The sequence below is a fragment of the Eleutherodactylus coqui genome, chromosome 2 (assembly GCF_035609145.1).
Source record: "Eleutherodactylus coqui strain aEleCoq1 chromosome 2, aEleCoq1.hap1, whole genome shotgun sequence".
NCBI lineage: Eukaryota > Metazoa > Chordata > Amphibia > Anura > Eleutherodactylidae > Eleutherodactylus > Eleutherodactylus coqui.
In genome coordinates, this window is record NC_089838.1 from 172328979 (window position 1) to 172352610 (window position 23632).

General features: G+C 44.8%; 1 protein-coding gene across 1 annotated transcript in view; it reads left to right on the plus strand.

Moving 5' to 3' along the window:
- The window catches only part of LAMB1 (laminin subunit beta 1), an 83404-nt gene that overhangs the window by 16061 nt on the left and 43711 nt on the right, over positions 1-23632 (plus strand). Inside the window, exons 4-12 of the mRNA XM_066591918.1 lie at positions 16282-16417; positions 16964-17037; positions 17528-17716; positions 17818-17881; positions 19600-19802; positions 21949-22069; positions 22388-22576; positions 22859-23038; positions 23128-23240. Of these exons, the coding sequence (XP_066448015.1) occupies positions 16282-16417; positions 16964-17037; positions 17528-17716; positions 17818-17881; positions 19600-19802; positions 21949-22069; positions 22388-22576; positions 22859-23038; positions 23128-23240 (1269 nt within the window). The remainder of the gene's footprint in view (positions 1-16281; positions 16418-16963; positions 17038-17527; positions 17717-17817; positions 17882-19599; positions 19803-21948; positions 22070-22387; positions 22577-22858; positions 23039-23127; positions 23241-23632) is intronic.

Sequence of the window (23632 nt, forward strand, 5' to 3'; positions counted from 1 at the left end):
TAGGTTTGGAACCCCGCTGGCTATGTACATGTATGTTCTTGCTTAGAGGAGAATATATCATGGTCGTGCCAGGCCCAGTCATACCTATTCATATTTGTTCCTTTTAAAAAGTGAAGTAATTTGACTTTTCTTAAATATTTGCAATATGTGTCAATTTTTTTGCAATTGAGCCAGAACTGATAGTTCTTTGCTCTATGGTGGTAGGTCAGTTCTGATCAGCCTTTTTGCAGTTCTTGGCATGTAGGTCTTTAATCGGCAATTGAAATATCTGCATGATCTGCGTGGAATTTGCTTTTCCCTATACTATTTTAAGAACACTCTAATTTTACAGTGTATGGCCTAATCTGGATTGAGTTGAGTGGCTGCTCATTAGTCTGCAATGAACATTTAGCTCCCTCATATTGCAATCTGGCTTTCTGCATGCTACTAGGGGATATGGTTATTGAGCCTGCCCTGTAGTTTCAGGTGGTGCTTAATTGGCTTCCTTTTCTTTTTTTGTTGTAAATTTGGTTTTTATTAGATTTAAAATAATAGAAGATAGATGAATGCATGTTCAAAACATTAACCATAACCTTTTGCATATTATTAAATAAATGCTAGATTGCTCTCAGTAGGAAGTGGGGGTGGGGAGAAGGAAGGGTTCAAGAGTGAAAAGGGAAAGGTTTAGAACTTTTAAAAAGGAATCCTCCTATGTGGTACACCCTGATGAATCAATACGCATACGGACATAGAGATTGTTTAATTAAGTGCGAAAAAGTATTTTTCTATTACTTCTAAAAAAATGTATACAGGACTAGATCAGTTTAGACCATGGGTCCCAGGTAATCCTGAATTTTTCATGGGTTCTATTAGCCCAACTTGTTAGTTCCTCAAGTCTCCTAATTTAATTTAATTTACACACCCATTGGTTATATGTAGGTGCCTCTGTCTGCTTCCACATGGTATTGATCAAGGACTTTGCAGCAGAAATTCAGTGGCTTACAAGGTTAAGGCCCATTTACACCGGACGAATGTCAGGCAAACGATGCCTGACACTCGTCCCTTTGTGTACTCGCTCCTGAGCGGTCACACAGGAGGGAGTATCGCTGGTTCTCTGACAGAGCGGCCAGCAAAGGCCAGGGCGGCTGGAAGAGATTTCACTCCTCGCTCTCCCCCATCCCTCTCCATTCACTTAACACAGCGGTCGTTAAGCTGCATAAAATCCTGAACGATGATCTTCAGTGTAAACAGCAGCCTTTCAGTACTGAACGTCCACTATGTTAAGTGAATGGAGAGGGGCGGGGGAGAGCAAGGAGTGAAATCTCCTCTAGCTCCTCGCTCCTGAGCGGTCACACAGGAGGGAGTATCGCTGGTTCTCTGACAGAGCGACCAGCAAAGGCCAGGGCGGCTGGAAGAGATTTCACTCCTCGCTCTCCCCCATCCCTCTCCATTCACTTAACACAGCGGTCGTTAAGCTGCATAAAATCCTGAACGATGATCTTCAGTGTAAACAGCAGCCTTTCAGTACTGAACGTCCACTATGTTAAGTGAATGGAGAGGGGCGGGGGAGAGCAAGGAGTGAAATCTCCTCTAGCTTTCGCAGCCCCATTCTGGCGGCTCTGTGAGCGAGCCAGTGATACTCGCTCCTGTGTGACCGCATGGGAGTGAGTACACACAATGACGAGTGTTGGGCATCGTTTTCCTGACATTCATCCTGTGTAAATGGGCCTCTAGATTTTGAGGGTCTATAATTTGAAGAGGGTTTAGATAAGATCACATTTTCGGGGGAGAGTCTGAAGCTATCATTTAATATGTTGCGTATCTTTTTTTTTTCAATCTGGTCCCAGAATGGATGTATATCTGGGCAGTGCCACCAAATATGTATTAAAGAATCAATTTGACTGCTGCATTGCCAACATAAATGGGAGTCAGCTAATTTGTAAGCATAAAGCCATCCTGGTGATTTATACCATCTGGTCAAAAGTTTAAAATGGTTTTCTTGCAACCTAATACATTTAGAAAATCCATGTGAATTCCCCAAAATGTATTTAACGTCTCTGTCCGACAGTTGAATATTAAGTTCCTTTTACCACGAGAGGATATATGCTGCCTTGGTGGTCTTTTGGGTGTTGATAAATTTCCTTTTAAGGATCCCAATTCTTCTACTAGTATGACACTGTCAAGTGATAATTGTGTTCCAATTGGGAAACACCATGCAGTGTTCTGAGTGAGTGTCAACGGAGTGTTGTGTCTCCCTCCGGAGTCTAATTGGGAAAGAGGGCAAGTTGATGGATATGCTTAAATGAATTTAGTAAGTATTCTGGAGAGATTTATTGGTTGCAATGGTTGAAGGAAGAGGCATGATGTTTGAGAAAGTAACCATTCTGTTAATTGTGTGTTTCCCTTCTGACACTGTAACCAAATATCAGATACCAAGAGGTCCTTAAGGTATGTCCAGATTAATTCTGTGTGTATATCACGTTTTATACCTATAATGTTGTGGATTAGATTCAGGGGTGTTGTAGACGATGGGTGTGGCGCTAAGGCCCCTTACACACGGGCGGAAATTCCACAGCAGGATTTCCCGCAGAATTTCTGCCCATGGCCTCTGCCATAGGAATGCATTAGAAAATCATGCGCGGAAAACAAATTGCGGCATGCTCTATTTGCCACCACATCAAAGAGCCGGAGCCGCGGGAGAGGTGAGTGCCACGCTGGTCCCTGCAGAGGTTCGGGTCTGGTCCAGCTGCGAGAATTCTCGCAGCGGGATATGGCCCGGCCGTCTGCAGGCGACCTAACTCTTCTCACAGGGAGTCCCATGTCTCGCACGTCCCTCTCAGGAGCGAATCATAGGAGTCTTTTCTGTAGATTTTAGGTGATGGATACTAAAGATCTCTCAAAAAGTTAGGTCCATAAGTAGCTTTGGCAAGGGAACTTATATTTTGTTTTTTAGAAGGTTTTATTAGTTCCAATCATCTATTGAGTTGGATTGCCTTGTCATATTGAAACATGTCTGGTAAACATGTTTGGCTTCCTTTTCTGTGAGTTGTGTCTTTGTACATTTTTTCACTCACTTCTTTTAGACAAGTGTATAGAAACACGTCCGTAACTCGGATCAGTATCTGCCCAATAGAAAAGAATAGCAATACAGAGGCAAATACACAAAAATAGGTCATGCTGCGTTTTCAAAATACTGCCATAAAAATACGGCCAAGTGAATAGATACATTGCTTTATTAGCTCTGCATCACGGTCTGCAAAACACGGACCAAATACGGAGGTAAAATACGCTTGACTGAAAGTGGCTTATGTCTGTATTTCTGTAAATACGTTTTTCTTATGACTAATTTTCTGGCATAAACTCCCACAGCAGTTTAATCCATTGTAGTTTCTGTGACAAAGATTGTCTGCTTAGAGACAAGCTGCTGTAATAAAGCCTGTCATGGTGCTGTGAGCAGGAAAGGAGGAGGTGCAGCACAGCAGAGCGTCAATTAAAGTAGATTATTTGTGACCTAGTGACCCATGATTATACTGGGGCAAACTTTTTTCTCATGACAGAAACAAGTAAGAGCAAGGAGAGTATGTATTTAATTCTGAGATATTATCGTGACAAGATACGTATGTACATACATCCTGGCCTTAGCTGAATGCTATGCATTTCTCTAAAATCCTTGTACAATGAAAGATAATCAAAAGCTTGCTAGATGAGTTGGAACAGCGCCCCAGCTGGTGACTAAAAAGGCTGCAAATGTGACAAAAAAATATGCTACAGCTCCTTAATGCTCCTTAAACTTAGTAGCCAAAAGTGCTCCAAATATTTATTTTAAGCCTAGAATCCTACGGCATAGACATAGCTATAATACATTCTTGCCATTATAGAGAGCATATGAGCTTACTGAATGCAGTATGTAGCAAACTCTTTTGTTCCCTCTTTTGGTCATTAATAGAGATGAGCGAACGCGTTCGTCCGAGCTTGATATTCGTGCGAATATTAGGGTGTTCGGGATGTTCGTTATTCGTAACGAACACCATGCGGTGTTCTGGTTACTTTCACTTCCTTCCCTGAGACGTTAGCGCGCTTTTCTGGCCAATTGAAAGACAGGGAAGGCATTACAACTTCCCCCTGCAACGTTTAAGCCCTATACCACCCCCCTGCTGTGAGTGGCTGGCGAGATCAGGTGTTCGCCTAATATAAAAGTCGGCCCCTCCCGCGGCTCGCCTCAGATGCCTGGTGAGTTAGATGAGGGACAGTGCTGTTTATACCGGAGCTGCTGTAGGGAAAGAATTGGTAGTTAGTGTAGGCTTCAAGACCCCCCAAAGGTCCTTATTAGGGCCACTGATAGCTGTGTGTTGGCTGCTGTTAGCAGTGGCATTTTTTTTTTCTCAAAATCGGCTCTGCAGAGCGTTGCACCTGGCATTAGGGACAGAAGTGCTGCATAGGCAGGGAGAGTGTTAGGAGTGAGTGTAGCCTTCAAGAACCTCAACGGTCCTTTCTAGGGCCATATTTATCCGTGTGCAGTACTGTCCAGGCTGCTGTTAGCTGTGCTGCATTTTTTTGGGGCTTCTCAAAATCGCCTCTGCAGAGCATTCCACCCTCCATTGATACTGCAGGGAAAGAATTGTATAGGCAGGGCCACAACACAGTTATTATTCATAGAATATACGCAGTGCGGCCTTTTGGTGGAAAAACAAGTGAAAACAAATCTATTTGTCCAGCCTCTGTCCGTCCTTACGGGCGGTGGACACGTGTGAGCTGCGTGAAAAACATTGCTAAATCATACGCACCCAGCTACGCTTTACTGCTGGCTTCGCCATTTGCTTTCCTTAATTGGGAAAAAAATACCTGCTCTGCCAGAGTTATAATAACTCTGCTACCCTCACGTTCTGTGACACATTAGCAGGGACACAGCACAGTTATTAAACTTCTCATGTTCATTGAATATACGCAGTGCTGCCTTTTGGTGGAAAAACAAGTGAAAACAAATCTATTTGTCCAGCCTCTGTCCGTCCTTACGGGCGGTGGACACGTGTGAGCTGCGTGAAAAACATTGCTAAATCATACGCACCCAGCTACGCTTTACTGCTGGCTTCGCCATTTGCTTTCCTTAATTGGGAAAAAAAATACCTGCTCTGCCACAGTTAATAACTCTGCTACCCTCACGTTCTGTGACACATTAGCAGGGACACAGCACAGTTATTAAACTTCTCATGTTCATTGAATATACGCAGTGCTGCCTTTTGGTGGAAAAACAAGTGGAAACAAATCTATTTGTCCAGCCTCTGTCCGTCCTTACGGGCGGTGGACACGTGTGAGCTGCGTGAAAAACATTGCTAAATCATACGCACCCAGCTACGCTTTACTGCTGGCTTCGCCATTTGCTTTCCTTAATTGGGAAAAAAAATACCTGCTCTGCCAGAGTTATAATAACTCTGCTACCCTCACGTTCTGTGACACATTAGCAGGGACACAGCACAGTTATTAAACTTCTCATGTTCATTGAATATACGCAGTGCTGCCTTTTGGTGGAAAAACAAGTGAAAACAAATCTATTTGTCCAGCCTCTGTCCGTCCTTACGGGCGGTGGACACGTGTGAGCTGCATGAAAAACATTGCTAAATCATACGCACCCAGCTACGCTTTACTGCTGGCTTCGCCATTTGCTTTCCTTAATTGGGAAAAAAAATACCTGCTCTGCCAGAGTTATAATAACTCTGCTACCCTCACGTTCTGTGACACATTAGCAGGGACACAGCACAGTTATTAAACTTCTCATGTTCATTGAATATACGCAGTGCTGCCTTTTGGTGGAAAAACAAGTGGAAACAAATCTATTTGTCCAGCCTCTGTCCGTCCTTACGGGCGGTGGACACGTGTGAGCTGCGTGAAAAACATTGCTAAATCATACGCACCCAGCTACGCTTTACTGCTGGCTTCGCCATTTGCTTTCCTTAATTGGGAAAAAAAATACCTGCTCTGCCAGAGTTATAATAACTCTGCTACCCTCACGTTCTGTGACACATTAGCAGGGACACAGCACAGTTATTAAACTTCTCATGTTCATTGAATATACGCAGTGCTGCCTTTTGGTGGAAAAACAAGTGAAAACAAATCTATTTGTCCAGCCTCTGTCCGTCCTTACGGGCGGTGGACACGTGTGAGCTGCGTGAAAAACATTGCTAAATCATACGCACCCAGGTACGCTTTACTGCTGGCTTCGCCATTTGCTTTCCTTAATTGGGAAAAAAAATACCTGCTCTGCCAGAGTTATAATAACTCTGCTACCCTCACGTTCTGTGACACATTAGCAGGGACACAGCACAGTTATTAAACTTCTCATGTTCATTGAATATACGCAGTGCTGCCTTTTGGTGGAAAAACAAGTGGAAACAAATCTATTTGTCCAGCCTCTGTCCGTCCTTACGGGCGGTGGACACGTGTGAGCTGCGTGAAAAACATTGCTAAATCATACGCACCCAGCTACGCTTTACTGCTGGCTTCGCCATTTGCTTTCCTTAATTGGGAAAAAAAATACCTGCTCTGCCAGAGTTATAATAACTCTGCTACCCTCACGTTCTGTGACACATTAGCAGGGACACAGCACAGTTATTAAACTTCTCATGTTCATTGAATATACGCAGTGCTGCCTTTTGGTGGAAAAACAAGTGGAAACAAATCTATTTGTCCAGCCTCTGTCCGTCCTTACGGGCGGTGGACACGTGTGAGCTGCGTGAAAAACATTGCTAAATCATACGCACCCAGCTACGCTTTACTGCTGGCTTCGCCATTTGCTTTCCTTAATTGGGAAAAAAAATACCTGCTCTGCCAGAGTTATAATAACTCTGCTACCCTCACGTTCTGTGACACATTAGCAGGGACACAGCACAGTTATTAAACTTAGATTATTCATTCACTAGAGGCAGTGGGGCCTTTCGTTTTCCAAAAAGGGAAAAAATTATATTTGGCCTGCAGTCTTGCGCCAATTTATTTCCTGCCTGTGAAATCAAATCACTGGTAATACAGCATGCTGAGGGGTAGGGGTAGGCCTAGAGGACGTGGACGCGGCCGAGGACGCGGAGGGCCAAGTCAGGGTGTGGGCACAGGCCGAGCTCCTGATCCCAGTGTGTCGCAGCCGACTGCTGCGCGATTAGGAGAGAGGCACGTTTCTGGCGTCCCCACATTCATCGCCCAATTAATGGGTCCACGCGGGAGACGGTTATTAGAAAATGAGCAGTGTGAGCAGGTCCTGTCCTGGATGGCAGAAAGTGCTTCGAGCAACCTATCGTCAACACGCAGTTCTGCGCCGTCCACTGCTGCAAATCCGAATCCTCTGTCTGCTGCTCCTCCTTCCTCCCAGCCTCCTCACTCCACTACAATGACACCTGCTCAGGAGCGGGAACACTCCCAGGAACTGTTCTCGGGCCCCTGCTTAGATTGGGCAGCAGCGGTTCCTCTCCCACCAGAGGAGTTTATCGTCACTGATGCCCAACCATTCGAAAGTTCCCGGGGTCCGAGGGAAGAGGCTGGGGACTTCCGCCAACTGTCTCAACAACTTTCTGTGGGTGAGGAGGACGATGACGATCAGACACAGTTGTCTTGCAGTGAGGTAGTAGTAAGGGCAGTAAGTCCAAGGGAGCAGCGCACAGAGGATTCGGAGGAAGAGCAGCAGGACGATGAGGTGACTGACCCCACCTGGTGTGCAACGCTTACTCAGGAGGACAGGTCTTCAGAGGGGGAGTCAAGGGCATCAGCAGGGCAGGTTGCAAGAGGCAGTGCGGTGGCCAGGGCCAGGGGTAGAGGCAGGGCCAGACCGAATAATCCACCAAGTGTTTCCCAAAGCGCCCCCTCGCGCCATGCCACCCTGCAGAGGCCGAGGTGCTCTAAGGTCTGGCAGTTTTTCACAGAGACGCCTGACGACCGACGAACAGTGGTGTGCAACCTTTGTTGCGCAAAGCTCAGCCGGGGAGCCAACACCAACAGCCTCACCACCACCACCATGCGCAGACATATGATGGCCAAGCACCCCACAAGGTGGGACGAAGGCCGTTCACCGCCTCCGGTTTGCACCCCTGCCTCTCCCCCTGTGCCCCAACCTGCCACTGAGATGCAACCCCCCTCTCAGGACACAGGCACTACCGCCTCATGGCCTGCACCCACACCCTCATCTCCGCTGTCCTCGGCCCCATCCAGCAGTGTAGTTCAGCGCACCGTTCAGCCGTCGCTTGCGCAAGTGTTCGAGCGCAAGCGCAAGTACGCCGCCACGCACCCGCACGCTCAAACGTTAACCGTCCGCATAGCAAAATTCATCAGCCTTGAGATGCTGCCGTATAGGGTTGTGGAAACTGAGTCCTTCAAAAGTATCATGGAGGCGGCGGCCCCGCGCTACTCAGTTCCCAGTCGCCACTACTTTTCCCGATGTGCCGTCCCAGCCCTGCACGACCACGTCTCCCGCAACATTGTGCGCGCCCTCACCAACGCGGTTACTGCCACGGTCCACTTAACTACGGACACGTGGACAAGCACAGGCGGGCAGGGCCACTACATCTCCCTGACGGCACATTGGGTGAATTTAGTGGAGGCTGGGACAGAGTCAGAGCCTGGGACCGCTCACGTCCTACCCACCCCCAGAATTGCGGGCCCCAGCTCGGTGCTGGTATCTGCGGAGGTGTATGCTTCCTCCACTAAAGCACCCTCCTCCTCCTCCTCCTCCTCCTCTGTCTCGCAATCAAGATGTGTTAGCAGCAGCATGTCGCCAGCAGTCGGTGTCGCGCGGTGTGGCAGCACAGCGGTGGGCAAGCGTCAGCAGGCCGTGCTGAAACTACTCAGCTTAGGAGAGAAGAGGCACACGGCCCACGAACTGCTGCAGGGTCTGACAGAGCAGACCGACCGCTGGCTTGCGCCGCTGAGCCTCCAACCGGGCATGGTCGTGTGTGACAACGGGCGTAACCTGGTGGCGGCTCTGCAGCTTGGCAGCCTCACGCACGTGCCATGCCTGGCCCACGTCTTTAATTTGGTGGTTCAGCGCTTTCTGAAAAGCTACCCACGCTTGTCAGACCTGCTCGTAAAGGCGCGCCGGCTCTGCGCACATTTCCGCAAGTCCCACACGGACGCTGCCACCCTGCGCACCCTGCAACATCACTGTAAGCTGCCAGTGCACCGACTGCTGTGCGACGTGCCCACACGGTGGAACTCTACGCTCCACATGTTGGCCAGGCTCTATGAACAACGTAGAGCTATAGTCGAATACCAACTCCAACATGGGCGGCGCAGTGGGAGTCAGCCTCCTCAATTCCTTTCAGAAGAGTGGGCCTGGTTGGCAGACATCTGCCATGTCCTTGGTAATTTTGAGGAGTCTACCCAGGTGGTGAGCGGCGATGCTACAATCATTAGCGTCACCATTCCTCTGCTATGCATCTTGAGAAATTCCCTGCAAACCATAAAGGCAGCTGCTTTGCGCTCGGAAACGGGGGCGGGGGAAGACAGTATGCCGCTGGATAGTCAGGGCACCCTCCTGTCTATTTCTCAGCGCGTACAGGAGGAGGAGCATGAGGAGGATGAGGAGGAGGGGGAAGAGACAGCTTGGGCCGCTGCTGACGGTACACCGGCTGATTGCCTGTCATCCTTTCAGCGTGTATGGCCTGAGGAGGAGGAGGAGGAGGAGGAGGAGGATCCTGAAAGTGATCTTCCTAGTGAAGACAGCCATGTGTTGCGTACAGGTACCCTGGCACACATGGCTGACTTCATGTTAGGATGCCTTTCTCGTGACCCTCGCGTTGCACGCATTCTGGCCACTACGGATTACTGGGTGTACACACTGCTCGATCCACGGTATAAGGAGAACCTGCCCACTCTGATTCCCGAAGAGGAAAGGGGTTCGAGAGTGTTGCTATACCACAGGACCCTTGCGGACAAGCTGATGGTAAAATTCCCAGCCGACAGCGCTAGTGGCAGAAGGCGCAGTACCGAGGGCAAGGTAGCAGGGGATGTGCGTAGATCGAGCAGCATGTACATCCCAGGCAGTGCAACAGTTTTTAAGGGCCTGGCCAGCTTTATGGCTCCCCACCAAGACTGTGTCACCGCTCCCCAGTCACGGCTGAGTCGGCGGGAGCACTGTAAAAGGATGGTGAGGGAGTACGTAGCGGATCGCACGACCATCCTTGGTGACGCCTCTGCCCCCTACAACTACTGGGTGTCGAAGCTGGACATGTGGCCTGAACTAGCGCTGTATGCCCTGGAGGTGCTTGCTTGTCCTGCGGCTAGCGTGTTGTCGGAGAGGGTGTTTAGTGCGGCTGGGGGAATCATCACAGATAAGCGTAGCCGCTTGTCAACCGACAGTGCCGACAGGCTAACACTCATCAAGATGAACAAAGGCTGGATTTCCCCAGACTTCTGTTCTCCACCAGCGGACAGCAGCGATACGTAAGCAATACGTAGGCTGCACCCGCGGATGGAAGCTACGTTCTCTCTCACCATCCAAAACGGGGACATTTCTGCTTCATCAATCTGTGTCTAATATTCCTCCTCCTCCTCCTCCTGCTCCTCCTCCTGAAACCTCACGTAATCACGCTGAACGGGCAATTTTTCTTAGGGCCACAAGGCTCACTCAAATAATTTTTCAGAACAATTTTTATAAGTTTCAATGCGCTTAAAAGCATTGGAACTTTAACTTGAACCAATTTTTCGTTACACTGGGCTGCCTCCAGGCCTAGTTACCACTTAAGCCACATTAACCAAAGCGATTAATGGGTTTCACCTGCCCTCTTGGCTGGCCATGGCCAATTTTTGAGATGTACATTAGTACTGTTGATACAGCAATTTTTGTGGGCCCTCGCCTACAGTGTAATCAAATTAATTTTTAGCCCACCTGCATTACAGCTGACGTTACCTCAGCTGTGTTGCCCACCCAGGCAGTGGGTCCACAGGGAGTTTAACCTACATGTGTCCACTTGTAAAGAACCCCAGTCTGACTGGGGCATGCAGTGTGGGCCGAAGCCCACCTGCATTAAGCACGACATTACTACCTCAGCTGTGTTGGGCAATGCAATGGGATATTTTTGTGTACCGCCGGTGGGTTCCAGGGAGCCACCCATGCTGTAGGTGCACACTGAGTTTTTAATACATCTGTACACTTCTAAAGAACCCGTCTGACTGGGGCATGCAGTGTGGGCCGAAGCCCACCTGTATTACGCACGACATTACTACCTCAGCTGTGTTGGGCAATGCAATGGGATATTTCTATGTACCGCCGGTGGCTTCCTGGCACCCACCCAGGCAGTGGGTCCACAGGGAGTTTAACCTACATGTGTCCACTTGTAAAGAACCCCAGTCTGACTGGGGCATGCAGTGTGGGCCGAAGCCCACCTGCATTAACCCTTTCCAGTCCACTGTGTGACCTGTGAAGACATTAGGGTTTAAGGCTGTACAGCTCCGTTGTTGGTAGACGTCCGTCGGGGTTCTCTTACTGTATATTGCCAGCCTCTCTGCTGTCGGAGCCTATCCTACGTGTCAGCTCATGCAGTACTAGCTTTAGCCAGCATATAGCGCCGTTGTATAACAGCAGAAAAAGAGTAAGCCCCCTAGGAAAACCATATACAAATTGGATTGGAAAGGGTTAAGCACAACATTACTACCTCAGCTGTGTTGGGCAATGCAATGGGATATTTCTATGTACCGCCGGTGGCTTCCTGGCACCCACCCATGCTGTAGGTGCACACGGAGTTTTTACTACATCTGTACACTTATAAAGAACCCCAGTCAGACTGGGGCATGCAGTGTGGGCCGAAGCCCACCTGCATTAAGCACGACATTACTACCTCAGCTGTGTTGGGCAATGCAATGGGATATTTCTGTGTACCGCCGGTGGGTTCCAGGGAGCCACCCATGCTGTGGGTCGACAGGGACTTCACAATAGGGAGTTGTACCTGCCTGTGTCTATGAATTAAAAAGCCCGGTCTGACTGGGGCATGCAGACACCTTGACAGAATGAATAGTGTGTGGCACATAGGTTCCCCATTGCTATGCCCACGTGTGCAGCTCCTGATGGCGGTGGCACAGGATTCTATTTCTCATTGCTTCTGTACAGCATTGTGGGCTATCGCTCCGCCACTTTTAAAGAGGGTCGCTGCCTAGCCGTGCCAACCTCTGCAGTGTGTGCCTGCGGTCCCTCGTCATGGCAGACGCAATTCTAAATAGACATGAGCGTGGTGTGGCATGAGGGCAGCTGAAGGCTGCCCAGGGACACTTTGGTGTGCGCTGTGGGGGGGGAGGGGGGACGGTTGGGCAGAATGTAACCCAGGAGAAGTGTCAGTGGAGTGTCATGCAGGCAGTGATTGTGCTTTGTTGGAGGTAGTGTGGTGCTTAGCAAAGGTATGCCATGCTAATGAGGGCTTTTCAGAAGTAAAAGTTGTTGGGAGGGGGGGGGGCCCACTCTTGCCGGTATTGTGGCTTAATAGTGGGACCTGTGAACTTGAGATGCAGCCCAACACGTAGCCCCTCGCCTGCCCTATCCGTCACTGTGTCATTCCCATCACTTTCCTGAATTGCCCAGATTTTCACACATGAAAACCTTAGCGAGCATCGGCGAAATACAAAAATGTTCTGGTCGCCCATTGACTTCAATGGGGTTCGTTGTTCGAAACGAACCCTCGAGCATCACGGGAAGTTCGTTCCGAATAACGAACACCCGAACATTTTGGTGTTCGCTCATCTCTAGTCATTAATGATAGAACATAGAGCACATTGTTTTCTGTCATTGTAGTTTAAAAACTGTGGTTGATCTCTCTACAGTTAAGGGTCCTTTTACACTGGACAACCTGTCAGGCCCAGATGCCCAACAGGTCATTCACCAATGATTGTTCTTATGCTTTTACACAGAAACGGGCATCGTTAAGTGAATGGAGGCAGAGCGGGCTGGACATCGCTCAGACTGCTGCTAGATGAAGGTGGAGGGGGCCGGGGAGTGTTCTTCCCCCTCCTGCCTCCATTCACATAAATAGACTCTCGTTTAAAAGTGAACGGGTGAACAACTTTTGTTCAGTCCTTCATTTACAGGATGCCTTTACATGGGATGATTACCAGTCAATTTCAGTGGAAGCGTGGGAATTTAAATGATTCTGAATGATAATGGTCCCATGTAAATGGGCTATAAGTGAAAACAGATTATCAATCATAATCAACACTTCCCTTACTTCCCCTAGTAGCACAACCAATAGGATTTAACAAGACGTTGGTTGTGCTTCTGTTAGGATAAAGAGCCCATTTAAATAGGACGAGTGTCGGGCAAACGATGTCCAACACTCGTCCCTGTGTTTCCTTGCCCCTGTGCTCCTGCACGGGAGCTAGCAGAGCTTGCTGGGTCACGGAGCGGCCAGCAGGGGGTCGGGGCAGTGCAGGAGATTTCTCTCCTCTCGCTCCCCCGCCCCTCTCTATTGAAATAAAACAGCGGCCGCTCGCTACTGAATGGCCGCTGTTTAAACTGTACAATGAGCGATGAGCTTCATCACTGATCTTTTATGCAGCATTAAAAAGGAGCGATAAAGCTCATCGTTCAGTTTAAACAGCGGCCATTCAGTAGCGAATGGCCGCTGTGTTATCTCAATGGAGGGGGCAGAGGAGCGAGAGGAGAGAAATCTCGTGCACTGCCTCGCCCCCCCCTGCTGGCCGCTCCGTGACCCAGCCAGCTCTACTAGCTCCTGTGCAGGAGCACGGACACACAGGGACGAGTGTCGGGCATCGTTTGCCGGACACTCGTCCTGCATAAGTGGATCTTAAGGGAAAACAGATATCAATCATAATCAACACTTGTACCATTGCTTGTAAAGGAATTTTGCCAACATTTAAATTTATTTCCTTTCCACAGAATAGGAGATACATTTTAATCAGTGGAGGGCTGATCACTGGGACCCCCATCATTCCTGTTGCACTACTACTGCTTCTTTCATTTTACTGGGACTACTGGAGATAACTGAGTGCTTATACCCGTCTATTTTCAGCAGTCACATTTAAATGAAAGGACCAGAGCTCAACCGCCACTCCATTTATTCAGAGACCCCATTCTTGGGATCAGTGGAGTTCCCAGTAGTCAGTCACCCCACCGATCAGAAAGTTATCGCCTTTCCTGTGTATAGGGGATAACTTTCAATGTTGCTGCAGCCTCTATAACTATTTTAGGATTTATGTCCTGTGTTTATGCCAGTGTTTCCCAATGAGGTTCCCCAGAAATCCTGAGATAGATTAGAACATTGGACAAGAATTAGAACGCTTTTCCCCATCCCAACACCAATCTTCTTTGAGGCTGGTATGGCATTAGCCTTTCCTCAGAATTGGAAACACTTTTCAGGGGTTCCCATACTGCATTAAAGTTAACAATCACTGGTTAATACAATCAGACTAATGTCAGTCTAAATTGGTGTGTGTAAATGGTTGTTGACCAAATTAAAAATCATCTGTCTCTTGGAACAGAAACCTTAAGTGACATGCCTAAAGGCCCATTGAAAGTAGACGAATGTCGGGCAAACGATGCCTAACATTCATCCCCGCACATACTCGCTCCCGTGCTGTCACACAGGAGCAGGTATCGCTGGCTCGCTCACAGAGTGGCCAGCAGGGGGCAGGGAAGCTGGAGGAGATTTCACTCCTTGCTCTCCATTCACTCAACACAGCAGCCGTTCCAACAGTGGCTGTTTACACTGAACGATGATCATTCAGGATTTTATGCTGCTTAAAATCCTGAACAATGATCGTTTAGTGTAAAAAGCAGCCGTTCAGTCCTGAACGGCCGCTGTGTTAAGTGAACAGACAGGGACGGGGGAGAGCAAGGAGTGAAATCTCCTCCAGCCGCCCTGCCCCCTGCTGGCCGCTCTGTGAGCAAGCCAGCGATACTTGCTCCTGTGTGACAGCACGGGAGCGAGTATGTGTGGGGACGAGTGTCGGGCATCGCTTGCTTGACATTCATCCAATGTGAATGGGCCTTAACCCTGCAATACTACATCATCCCGGACAGACATTATTACAACACTTTATTTTTCACAAGTAGTTGTACAACAATTGCCAAATACATCATGCATATAGGAGCTTAATACAGTTTTATTGTAATAAAATTAATTAAATTAATAGCACTCTGGTGCTGTTTCCAGTTAGAAATTCTTGACAATTTAATAGGGTGAATTTTCACCCAGAGCAGTATTCCAGGGTTACAAATCTTTACTAATTATTCTTATGACCATGCTTGGAGCGTGTACACTGAATGACAACTCCTTTGTGGAAAATATTATTCTAGAAAGATCATAGAAGATGTGAAGGACAAGGATTTCTTCCATCCCAGCAACATATCTGTGTGGCACAACAAACAGATCTTAAAGGGGTTGTCCCGCGCCGAAACGTTTTTTTTTTTTTTTTCAATAGCCCCCCCGTTCGGCGCGAGACAAACACGATGCAGGGGTTTAATAAAAAAACAGATAGTACTTACCCGAATCCCCACGCTCCGGTGACTTCTTACTTACCTTGCGAAGATGGCCGCCGGGATCTTCACCCACGGTGGACCGCAGGTCTTCTCCCATGGTGCACCGTGGGCTCTGTGCGTTCCATTGCCGATTCCAGCCTCCTGATTGGCTGGAATCGGCACACGTGATGGGGCGGAGCTACGAGGAGCAGCTCTCCGGCACGAGCGGCCCCATTCAGAAGGGAGAAGACCGGACTGCGCAAGCGCGTCTAATCGGGCGATTAGACGCTGAAATTAGACGGCTCCATGGAGACGGGGACGCTAGCAACGGAACAGGTAAGTGAATAACTTCTGTATGGCTCATATTTAATGCACGATGTACATTACAAAGTGCATTAATATGGCCATACAGAAGTGTATAACCCCACTTGCTTTCGCGAGACAACCCCTTTAAGGATATTGATCTGATTGATCATAAATCTGCATGTGTTAATCCGATAAAAGCAATTACAATGAATTCTAGCTTGCTCCCATGTCATCATTCTTTTTCTGTTTATCATATTATGTATGTGAATTTATAGCTGATGAATGTGCTGTTTTTGGTTTTTTTTGTTTGCAGAATAACATTAAAGTAGAGACTTCAACTTAAAGCCTTGTTTAAATGTATACTTTGATAAAAACGTATAAACTATAGTATGTGGCTCAAGGTTGACTCAGCCTTCCTTCCTTCCGAGGTCGGTAAAATGAGAACCCAGCTTGGTGGGGGGTAATAAGTAATAATTACCTGAAAGTGCTGCGGAATAAGTTGGCGCTATACAAATACCAAGATTTTTTTTATTTTTTTTATTTATGTGTTTTTTTTCTAGGATGAAAAGAAATGCTTCATATGTGATTCAAGAACACCTTATGACTCTGAGACTAATGCAGAGAGTCATCGTATAGAAAATGTGGTCACTACATTCGACCCAAATCGCCTTGATCTTTGGTGGCAGTCAGAAAATGGTAAATTATTGTGATCTGTTATAATAAAGATTCTAAACCTTTTGACAATGAAGTATTTGTGCTTTTGTCATTGAGTTATTTCCTTCTGCACTATTCTGTCTCTACGGTGTACTGCACATATACTATTATTTTTAGGAACTTATCTGCACATTTTCTTTAATAATAGACAATGGTTTTCTACTTTCATCAAACTGTTTCCACAACTGTCATAGAGCTTGAAGGAAGCAACAGCTTCATTGATGATACATTCAAACTCCTCTTACTGTGGTCATGCTGGTGAGGTGGAATGGGGAGACTTAGAACCCCCATTTTACTGAGTGATGAAAACCCCAGCAGCGGATCCCTCAGCCATCATACATTTATCATCTATTCTATGGATAAGTGATAAATATGTTTGATCACAAAGATTCTTCGACGTACATTTCATCATAAACTCACTGTGCACATAAAAATTACTGTTTCTTATATGACAACTTTAAGCAAGATATTCACAAAATAATCACTTGGTTCTCAGAAGATAAGATATATTTCTGTTTCTTTACAAAGGTCTGGAAAATGTCACTGTCCAGCTGGATCTTGAAGCAGAATTCCATTTCACTCATCTCATCATGACCTTTAAGGTTAGGAATCCATGACTTCTCCTTGTGGATACAATAGCTACTAGTATGTGATTTACTTGTACAGTATAAGGGCCTATTGTTAAGACAATTATGCATTGCAACCAGTGAAGGGGAACTTACAAAGCGGAAATGCCTTCAGAATAGAATTATTGTGATCTGTGCTACATTGTTTATCTCCGCTGTTAAGTGATTTCTGTGCATTTAGTCAAGGGAGTGTATTAATCCCCTTGCTGCGTGTTTATTGAGGCACAACATCTGCATACAAGTGTCTTTGTCTAAGATCCAGACAGATGTCAGGAAATAACATATGCTTCCTAATGTACATACCGTGCTCCATTGCTACATGTTAGTTGTGCTCTTCTATTTTTTGGCAGGCTTTCATGTTTGAGAATATCTTGCCAAGAGCTTTTTTGTTGGTCAAACTATAAATTTCAATAGTTCAGTTCTACAAGCAGATGTCTGTTATAAGAAATTCTCTCGCTCTTTGCAGACTTTCCGTCCAGGTGCAATGTTAATTGAAAGATCGTCAGATTTTGGGAAAACATGGAACGTATATAGATATTTTGCATATGATTGCGAATCTTCCTTTCCTGGAATCTCAGTCGGCCCAATGAAAAAAGTTGATGACATAATTTGTGACTCCCGATACTCCGATATTGAACCGTCTACTGAGGGAGAGGTACATTGTTTACATTTTTATTGTATGCTAATATACAATAATTTATCTGTTATATAGAATATATAGTTTTCATTTTTACATGTTTTTATTTCATAATCTAGGTTATTTATCGTGTCTTAGACCCAGCTTTCCGCATTGATGATCCATACAGTCGTAGAATTCAAAGTAAGTTATAATATGTGGACTGTATAGTATAGCACGTTGCTTTTTTTAAGGCATGCATTTTTATCTACTGGTAAAAGTCCCTTTGAGATGCTTTCAGATAAGCGGAATATTTCCATTAAACTGACTAAAAAAACACAGTTTAATCTGCAGCTGTGGAATTCTGCTCCAATACCTACAGGTCTACATGAGCATTTTGGTGAGGAGTTTCCTGCGCCTTTCAATGCATCTTGCAGAAATATTCCACTCGTTTGAAACCAACTTTACATGAGTTTTCAAACCACAGGCAAATTGGTAGTTTGAAAAGCTGTATATCAGAGATCTCATGTTCATCTTCATCAGGAGGATCCTTGCTTCCAGTGGAGAGAAAAATCCTCTCCAGCTGGTGAGTAGCATCGTAGCTGTTTAGTGATGGCTCCCCCAGGAAAGCCATGTGCTAGAAACCAATGCTTACTGTAAATTTCACTACAAGAAGCATTTCCGTTTCTCAATTAAATATGGATTTCGCTGTGGCCTGACCTATGAAAAGCAATGATTGATTGATTAAAACTGGTCAATGATTGTTATGATAACTCCTTAAATATTACTGACCATTGTAAGCTGGCCTTTAGGAAAAGTACTTTTTTTAACATTTAACCCCTCACATTATATTACTCTTAGAGTGGTTTGACATCTGTGTTGGTGCATGCAGCAGCTGAACGGAAACCAAACAGAATATAGTGTTTGGAGTTCGTTCGGCACTATGCAGTTCTGTCATAAGACAAACCCGTTCGGCCCGGGGATACCCTTTCCTGCTCTCAGAACGAAGCAGAAAACTGGAACCCCCAACGCAGATGTAAAACCACCCTTAAATGTTTTTTTAATAGGAGTTAAATAGGAAAAATAACTTAGAAACTCATGTCGAGAAAAAAACAATCCGTACAGACAAGGCAAAACACAACATCACAAGTAAATGCTTTTACTGGCGCTTTACAATTGGAAAAATGATCTAGTACAAATATGTAGTGTGGTTGTTTTAATCAGATGAAGAACAATTTAATTGCCTTTTTTTTCCTCTTATAAAACTTTTCATCCAGACAAATCAGTGATTGTTGGTACTATCTCTGCCAGACTTTATGTCTGCAAATCACTGGGCTGAGAAAATACAAGAATATGTTCTTAGTATTAAATATATGCATCTGTTATAAACCCTTACAGATAAAACCAAATGCATCCATAGAGACAGCATATCATTTCTGGGATGTTTTCTACAAATAACACTTTTCCATTACTTTATGGCTCTGTTTCCATGTACTTTGGAGCTGGTTTAGTAATGTGTAAAATGCGACAGCTCTTGTGCATTTCTGGTGCATAATGTCAGACCATTTTTTAGACCTATGTCTGAAGCAAATGTACAAAGTAGAAAAAAAACATTGCACCATACTCGACAGGGTGTGGCTTATAGGGGTAGTCATTTATCTAGAAATGGGCACAGTTTAAATGTGAAAATGTGCACCGAAATTGTGGGCCAATATTTTGTCACAAACGCATAGGTGGTATAAACAATAGGCAATATAAGCTTAGGCAAAAGTATCTAAAAATGTGCCAAATGTATTATCCAGCATTAGCCATGATGATAAATTTGGCGCAATTTCAATTTATACAGTCTACTATCAGACAAGATTGGTAAATCTGAAACACTATGTTTTATTGGTGTTTTTCTTTTTGTCTTTTCTTTAAAGGTATGCTGAGAATTACAAATTTGAGAATTAAATTCCTGAAGCTCCACACTTTGGGTGACAACCTATTGGATTCAAGAGTTGAAATTAAAGAAAAATATTACTACGCTGTTTATGATATGGTTGTTCGTGGTAATTGCTTCTGCTATGGACATGCCAGTGAATGTGCCCCAGTGAAAGGCTACAATGACAATGTTGAAGGAATGGTAATTATAGCACTTAGCATTTTGTGTCATTCATTTCATGTAAAACAAAATGTACTTATTACTTATAAATTCATTATTCCAGACATGAACAATAACCCACCCTGATGGTTTCGTCCTTATTTCTTCTGATTTAGATTTTGCAGACCAGTATTTGTCAGATATTGTAGTATTGTTGCGTTTATTTGGCCCTCGTGTTTCATGATTTGATGAACCATGATATTATGTTATAGTGGTTTCCATGGAACTGCGGGAAAGCTGATGCCATTAGCTTAATTTAGTTATCAGAATGTACAGTTAAAGGGAATGTTTCATCAGGAAATGAACTATTATTTAAATCACTTTTCCAAAAATGTTTTTTTTTTTGATGTCTCAATCTGTATTATAAAAAAGTCCCAAAGTCTTGCAGTTTTCACATTGATCACTAATAGTCTGATACTTCCCTGTTCCTTAGAGAAAAATTTTCAGCAATCATCTCATTATCATCACAGGCAGTATTAAAATGAAAGGTAATACTTATATATAGATAACACAGGATTCACCATGACAATAGGTGATGGTCACAGCTAATCTACTGCCCCTCCCTGCACAATGACCTCAGCAAATGTTGCAGTGCATATCTATAACAATCTCCCATAGAAGTCAATGACTCCTGTCCGGACCATTGTGTGAATAGCTCATGAAACTTCTCCAAAGTGTATGTCTGCAGCAAAATTGCAATACAAAAATAGATTAGAAAAATGAAAAATGTCTCTATCTGTTTTTCATTAGTAAAAAAATATAGGTGATACATTGCCTTTAAGCAGCTGGTGGCTCAGTGCTTACCATTTTTACCTGACAGCAATTGGGTCTTCGGCTGGAATCTGACCAAGTGCAACATTAACATTTATGTGGACTTTGTATCTTCTGCCTGTACTTGCTTGAGTTTGCTCCTACAATCCAAAAAACATTCTGCTAGATGAATTTGGTTTTTAGATTGTAAACCCCAATTAAGGCAAGTGCTGATGTGAGTGATGACAGTCTCTGTGTAGCACAGCAGAATTTGTAAGTACTATATAAAAGAATAAAGGGATAAGCTGGTTGGATTTGTTGTGATTGCAACATTGCGGCTGCGGCAACCAGTAACTTGCACTGTAATGTCCTTCTGTCAATGCCAGGCCACTGGACTACACAGCAGTTGCATGAACCCCATCGCAGCCAAAATTGTTGTATGGCCCCAGGGCATAACTTGAAGCTGCAAAATCTGGAACAGGACCCCCAAATATAATCTCTCTTCATATGAGGAAGAGAGACCTTACAGGCCCCCTAAGGCTCCAGGCCCTGGGTGCATCCTCACCCTCTGCACCCACTACAGTTATACCCATGATGTAGCAGTAGACTTAAGTGACAAATTCAGCTTTGTTACGTTTTTAATAACCTTCTGTTAGAAACCCTTTAAACTGCTTACCACATCCTTGCCTTTGTTGGCTAAAAAGGTGCTTTCCCACAACAGACGTTTATGGCATATCCACCTCCATCCCTGCTGAGGAGGGGGTGTACTGTCTACATTCTCAAATTTATGGGGCAGAACAAAACAGACAAGCAAGTTCACTTGACTGTTTTTCCATTTGCCATATTTTTAAATGGAGAGTAACTGTGCAGCTGTTTCTCTTCTGTAGGTAACTCCTTGAATCTAACTTAATATTGGATTATTACTAATATGTTTAGAAAGCTATTCCCATTTTAGAATGGTATGGCATATTGGTAGGATTTGCTATAACATTCTGATCAGTGGGGGTCTGACCTCTGAGACCACTACCAATCTGGAAAAAAAGGAATCACAGTTGCTTCTGCGGTTCTTCTGCACAGCAACCAACCGCTGTGCTATAAAGCGCTATACCGAATGGAGCTGCATTGTAGTTCTCTGCACAGTATATTAATTCTGAGGGTACAGACAAAAGCAAGATTTTAGCATAAAGAGCTTTTCAATGGCATAAGATTTCTCTGTTGGTTTGTCCACTGATTAACAATACTGTAATTTGTCATTTAATTAGCATTTAAATTGAAAAGCTAAGAATTTGTATGCTTTCCTGTTGTGTTCACACAATAAAATGTAACATAAAGTCAGTCAAGGATTTCCCTCTAACCAAAGTCTTTTCTTGTATTTGAGGTCCATGGCCGTTGTGTTTGCAGGCATCACACAAAAGGTTTAAACTGTGAGCAGTGCATGGACTTTTACCATGATTTGCCTTGGAGACCAGCAGAAGGTCGCAGCAGCAATGCTTGTAAAAGTAAGTGACCACCTAAGGCCTCTCTTACACGAGTGTCTTGCACGCTTGGTGCGCCACTACTTATGGTCATATTAGTCCAGTCTAGTAAAGAACATCATTCATGGCCAGTTTGTGGCTAGTAGGTTTAAGACTGTCAAAACCCTAAACCATCATAATCAGTTACACAGTACGCTGCAAGGTTGCATTGTCAGACACAGAATAATAGCAGTGTAGGTCTCTGAACACTTATTGCATCCTTTGTCTTTATGTGCCATGTACTTATGTATTAGCTTTCTGTCCTACGTATATACAACGTATATATTTTGGTTCATTTTTCAGAATGTAATTGTAACGGACACTCCGCACATTGTCATTTTGACATGGCTGTATACATGTCAAATGGTAATACCAGCGGTGGGGTATGTGAAGAGTGTCAGCATAACACAATGGGACAGAACTGTGAGCAGTGCAAGCCATTCTTCTATCAGCACCCGGACAAAGACATCCGAGACCCAAATATATGTCAGCGTAAGTATCGTTAAAAGAAAGACTTTACTCTGCTGCCTTTGTTTCTGGCAGACGTCCATCATTTCTAGCTCACAGCAGCTATTGTTTCTTTTATTATTCGTGATGTCTCAAGAGAGGTGTTATATGACTTTATAAGGCTCTAGGTTCAGAACAGTGTTGTTTGCCTAGAATTTTCCAATTGACGCATTTCTTTGGAGGAGTTGTCACCTGGATACAAGCTGTAGAATATATTGGTGTTATATTAATAAAGAATAATTCAGATATACTGCAAATTTTTTTCAGCTTGTAATTGTGACCCAGCTGGTTCTCAAAATGGGGGCATATGTGACCGCTATACTGACTTCTCAGTCGGCCTCATCGCTGGACAGTGTCGTTGTAAAACAAATGTTGAAGGTGAACGGTGTGATCGGTGCAAGGAAGGGCACTATGAATTAAATGCTGAAGATCCAGATGGATGTCAACGTAAGAAATATCTCACAGTGATATATACGTAATTTATTACTTAATGACCATCTAATTCAATTTTTGTAATGTTTTTCTATCTCTTGCAGCTTGCGGTTGCAATCCTCTGGGAACTATACCCGGTGGTAATTCCTGTGACTCTGAAAATGGCAACTGTTATTGCAAGCGGTTTGTGTCGGGAAGGAAGTGTGACCAATGCATGGTAATATTAACCTCAACTAATATTGTTCGTACATTACCTTACTTAAATGCTACACTATGCTCTAATAAACAATACTACATGTTCTCCCTGTAAAAATGGACAAACTTGAAAGTGACTATGCAAAACTCTAATTTATGCAGGATAGAAAAATATAGTTGTTTTTAATTAAATAACCAATTGCTTATAAAATTCATAGATTTTTCAGTACTCAAGAATTTGTAATCTCACTTTATACAGGAAAGTAATCATACTACTAGCAACAGGGTATAGTAGTTACATCTAATTCCTATGCGGCAACTAAACTGTGACATGGTTGAGATGCAATGGCCCTTAAAAGCTAGGCAGCGTCAGCCTCAGCCCACATGATGCGCCAAGCCAGCACATGTTCTTTG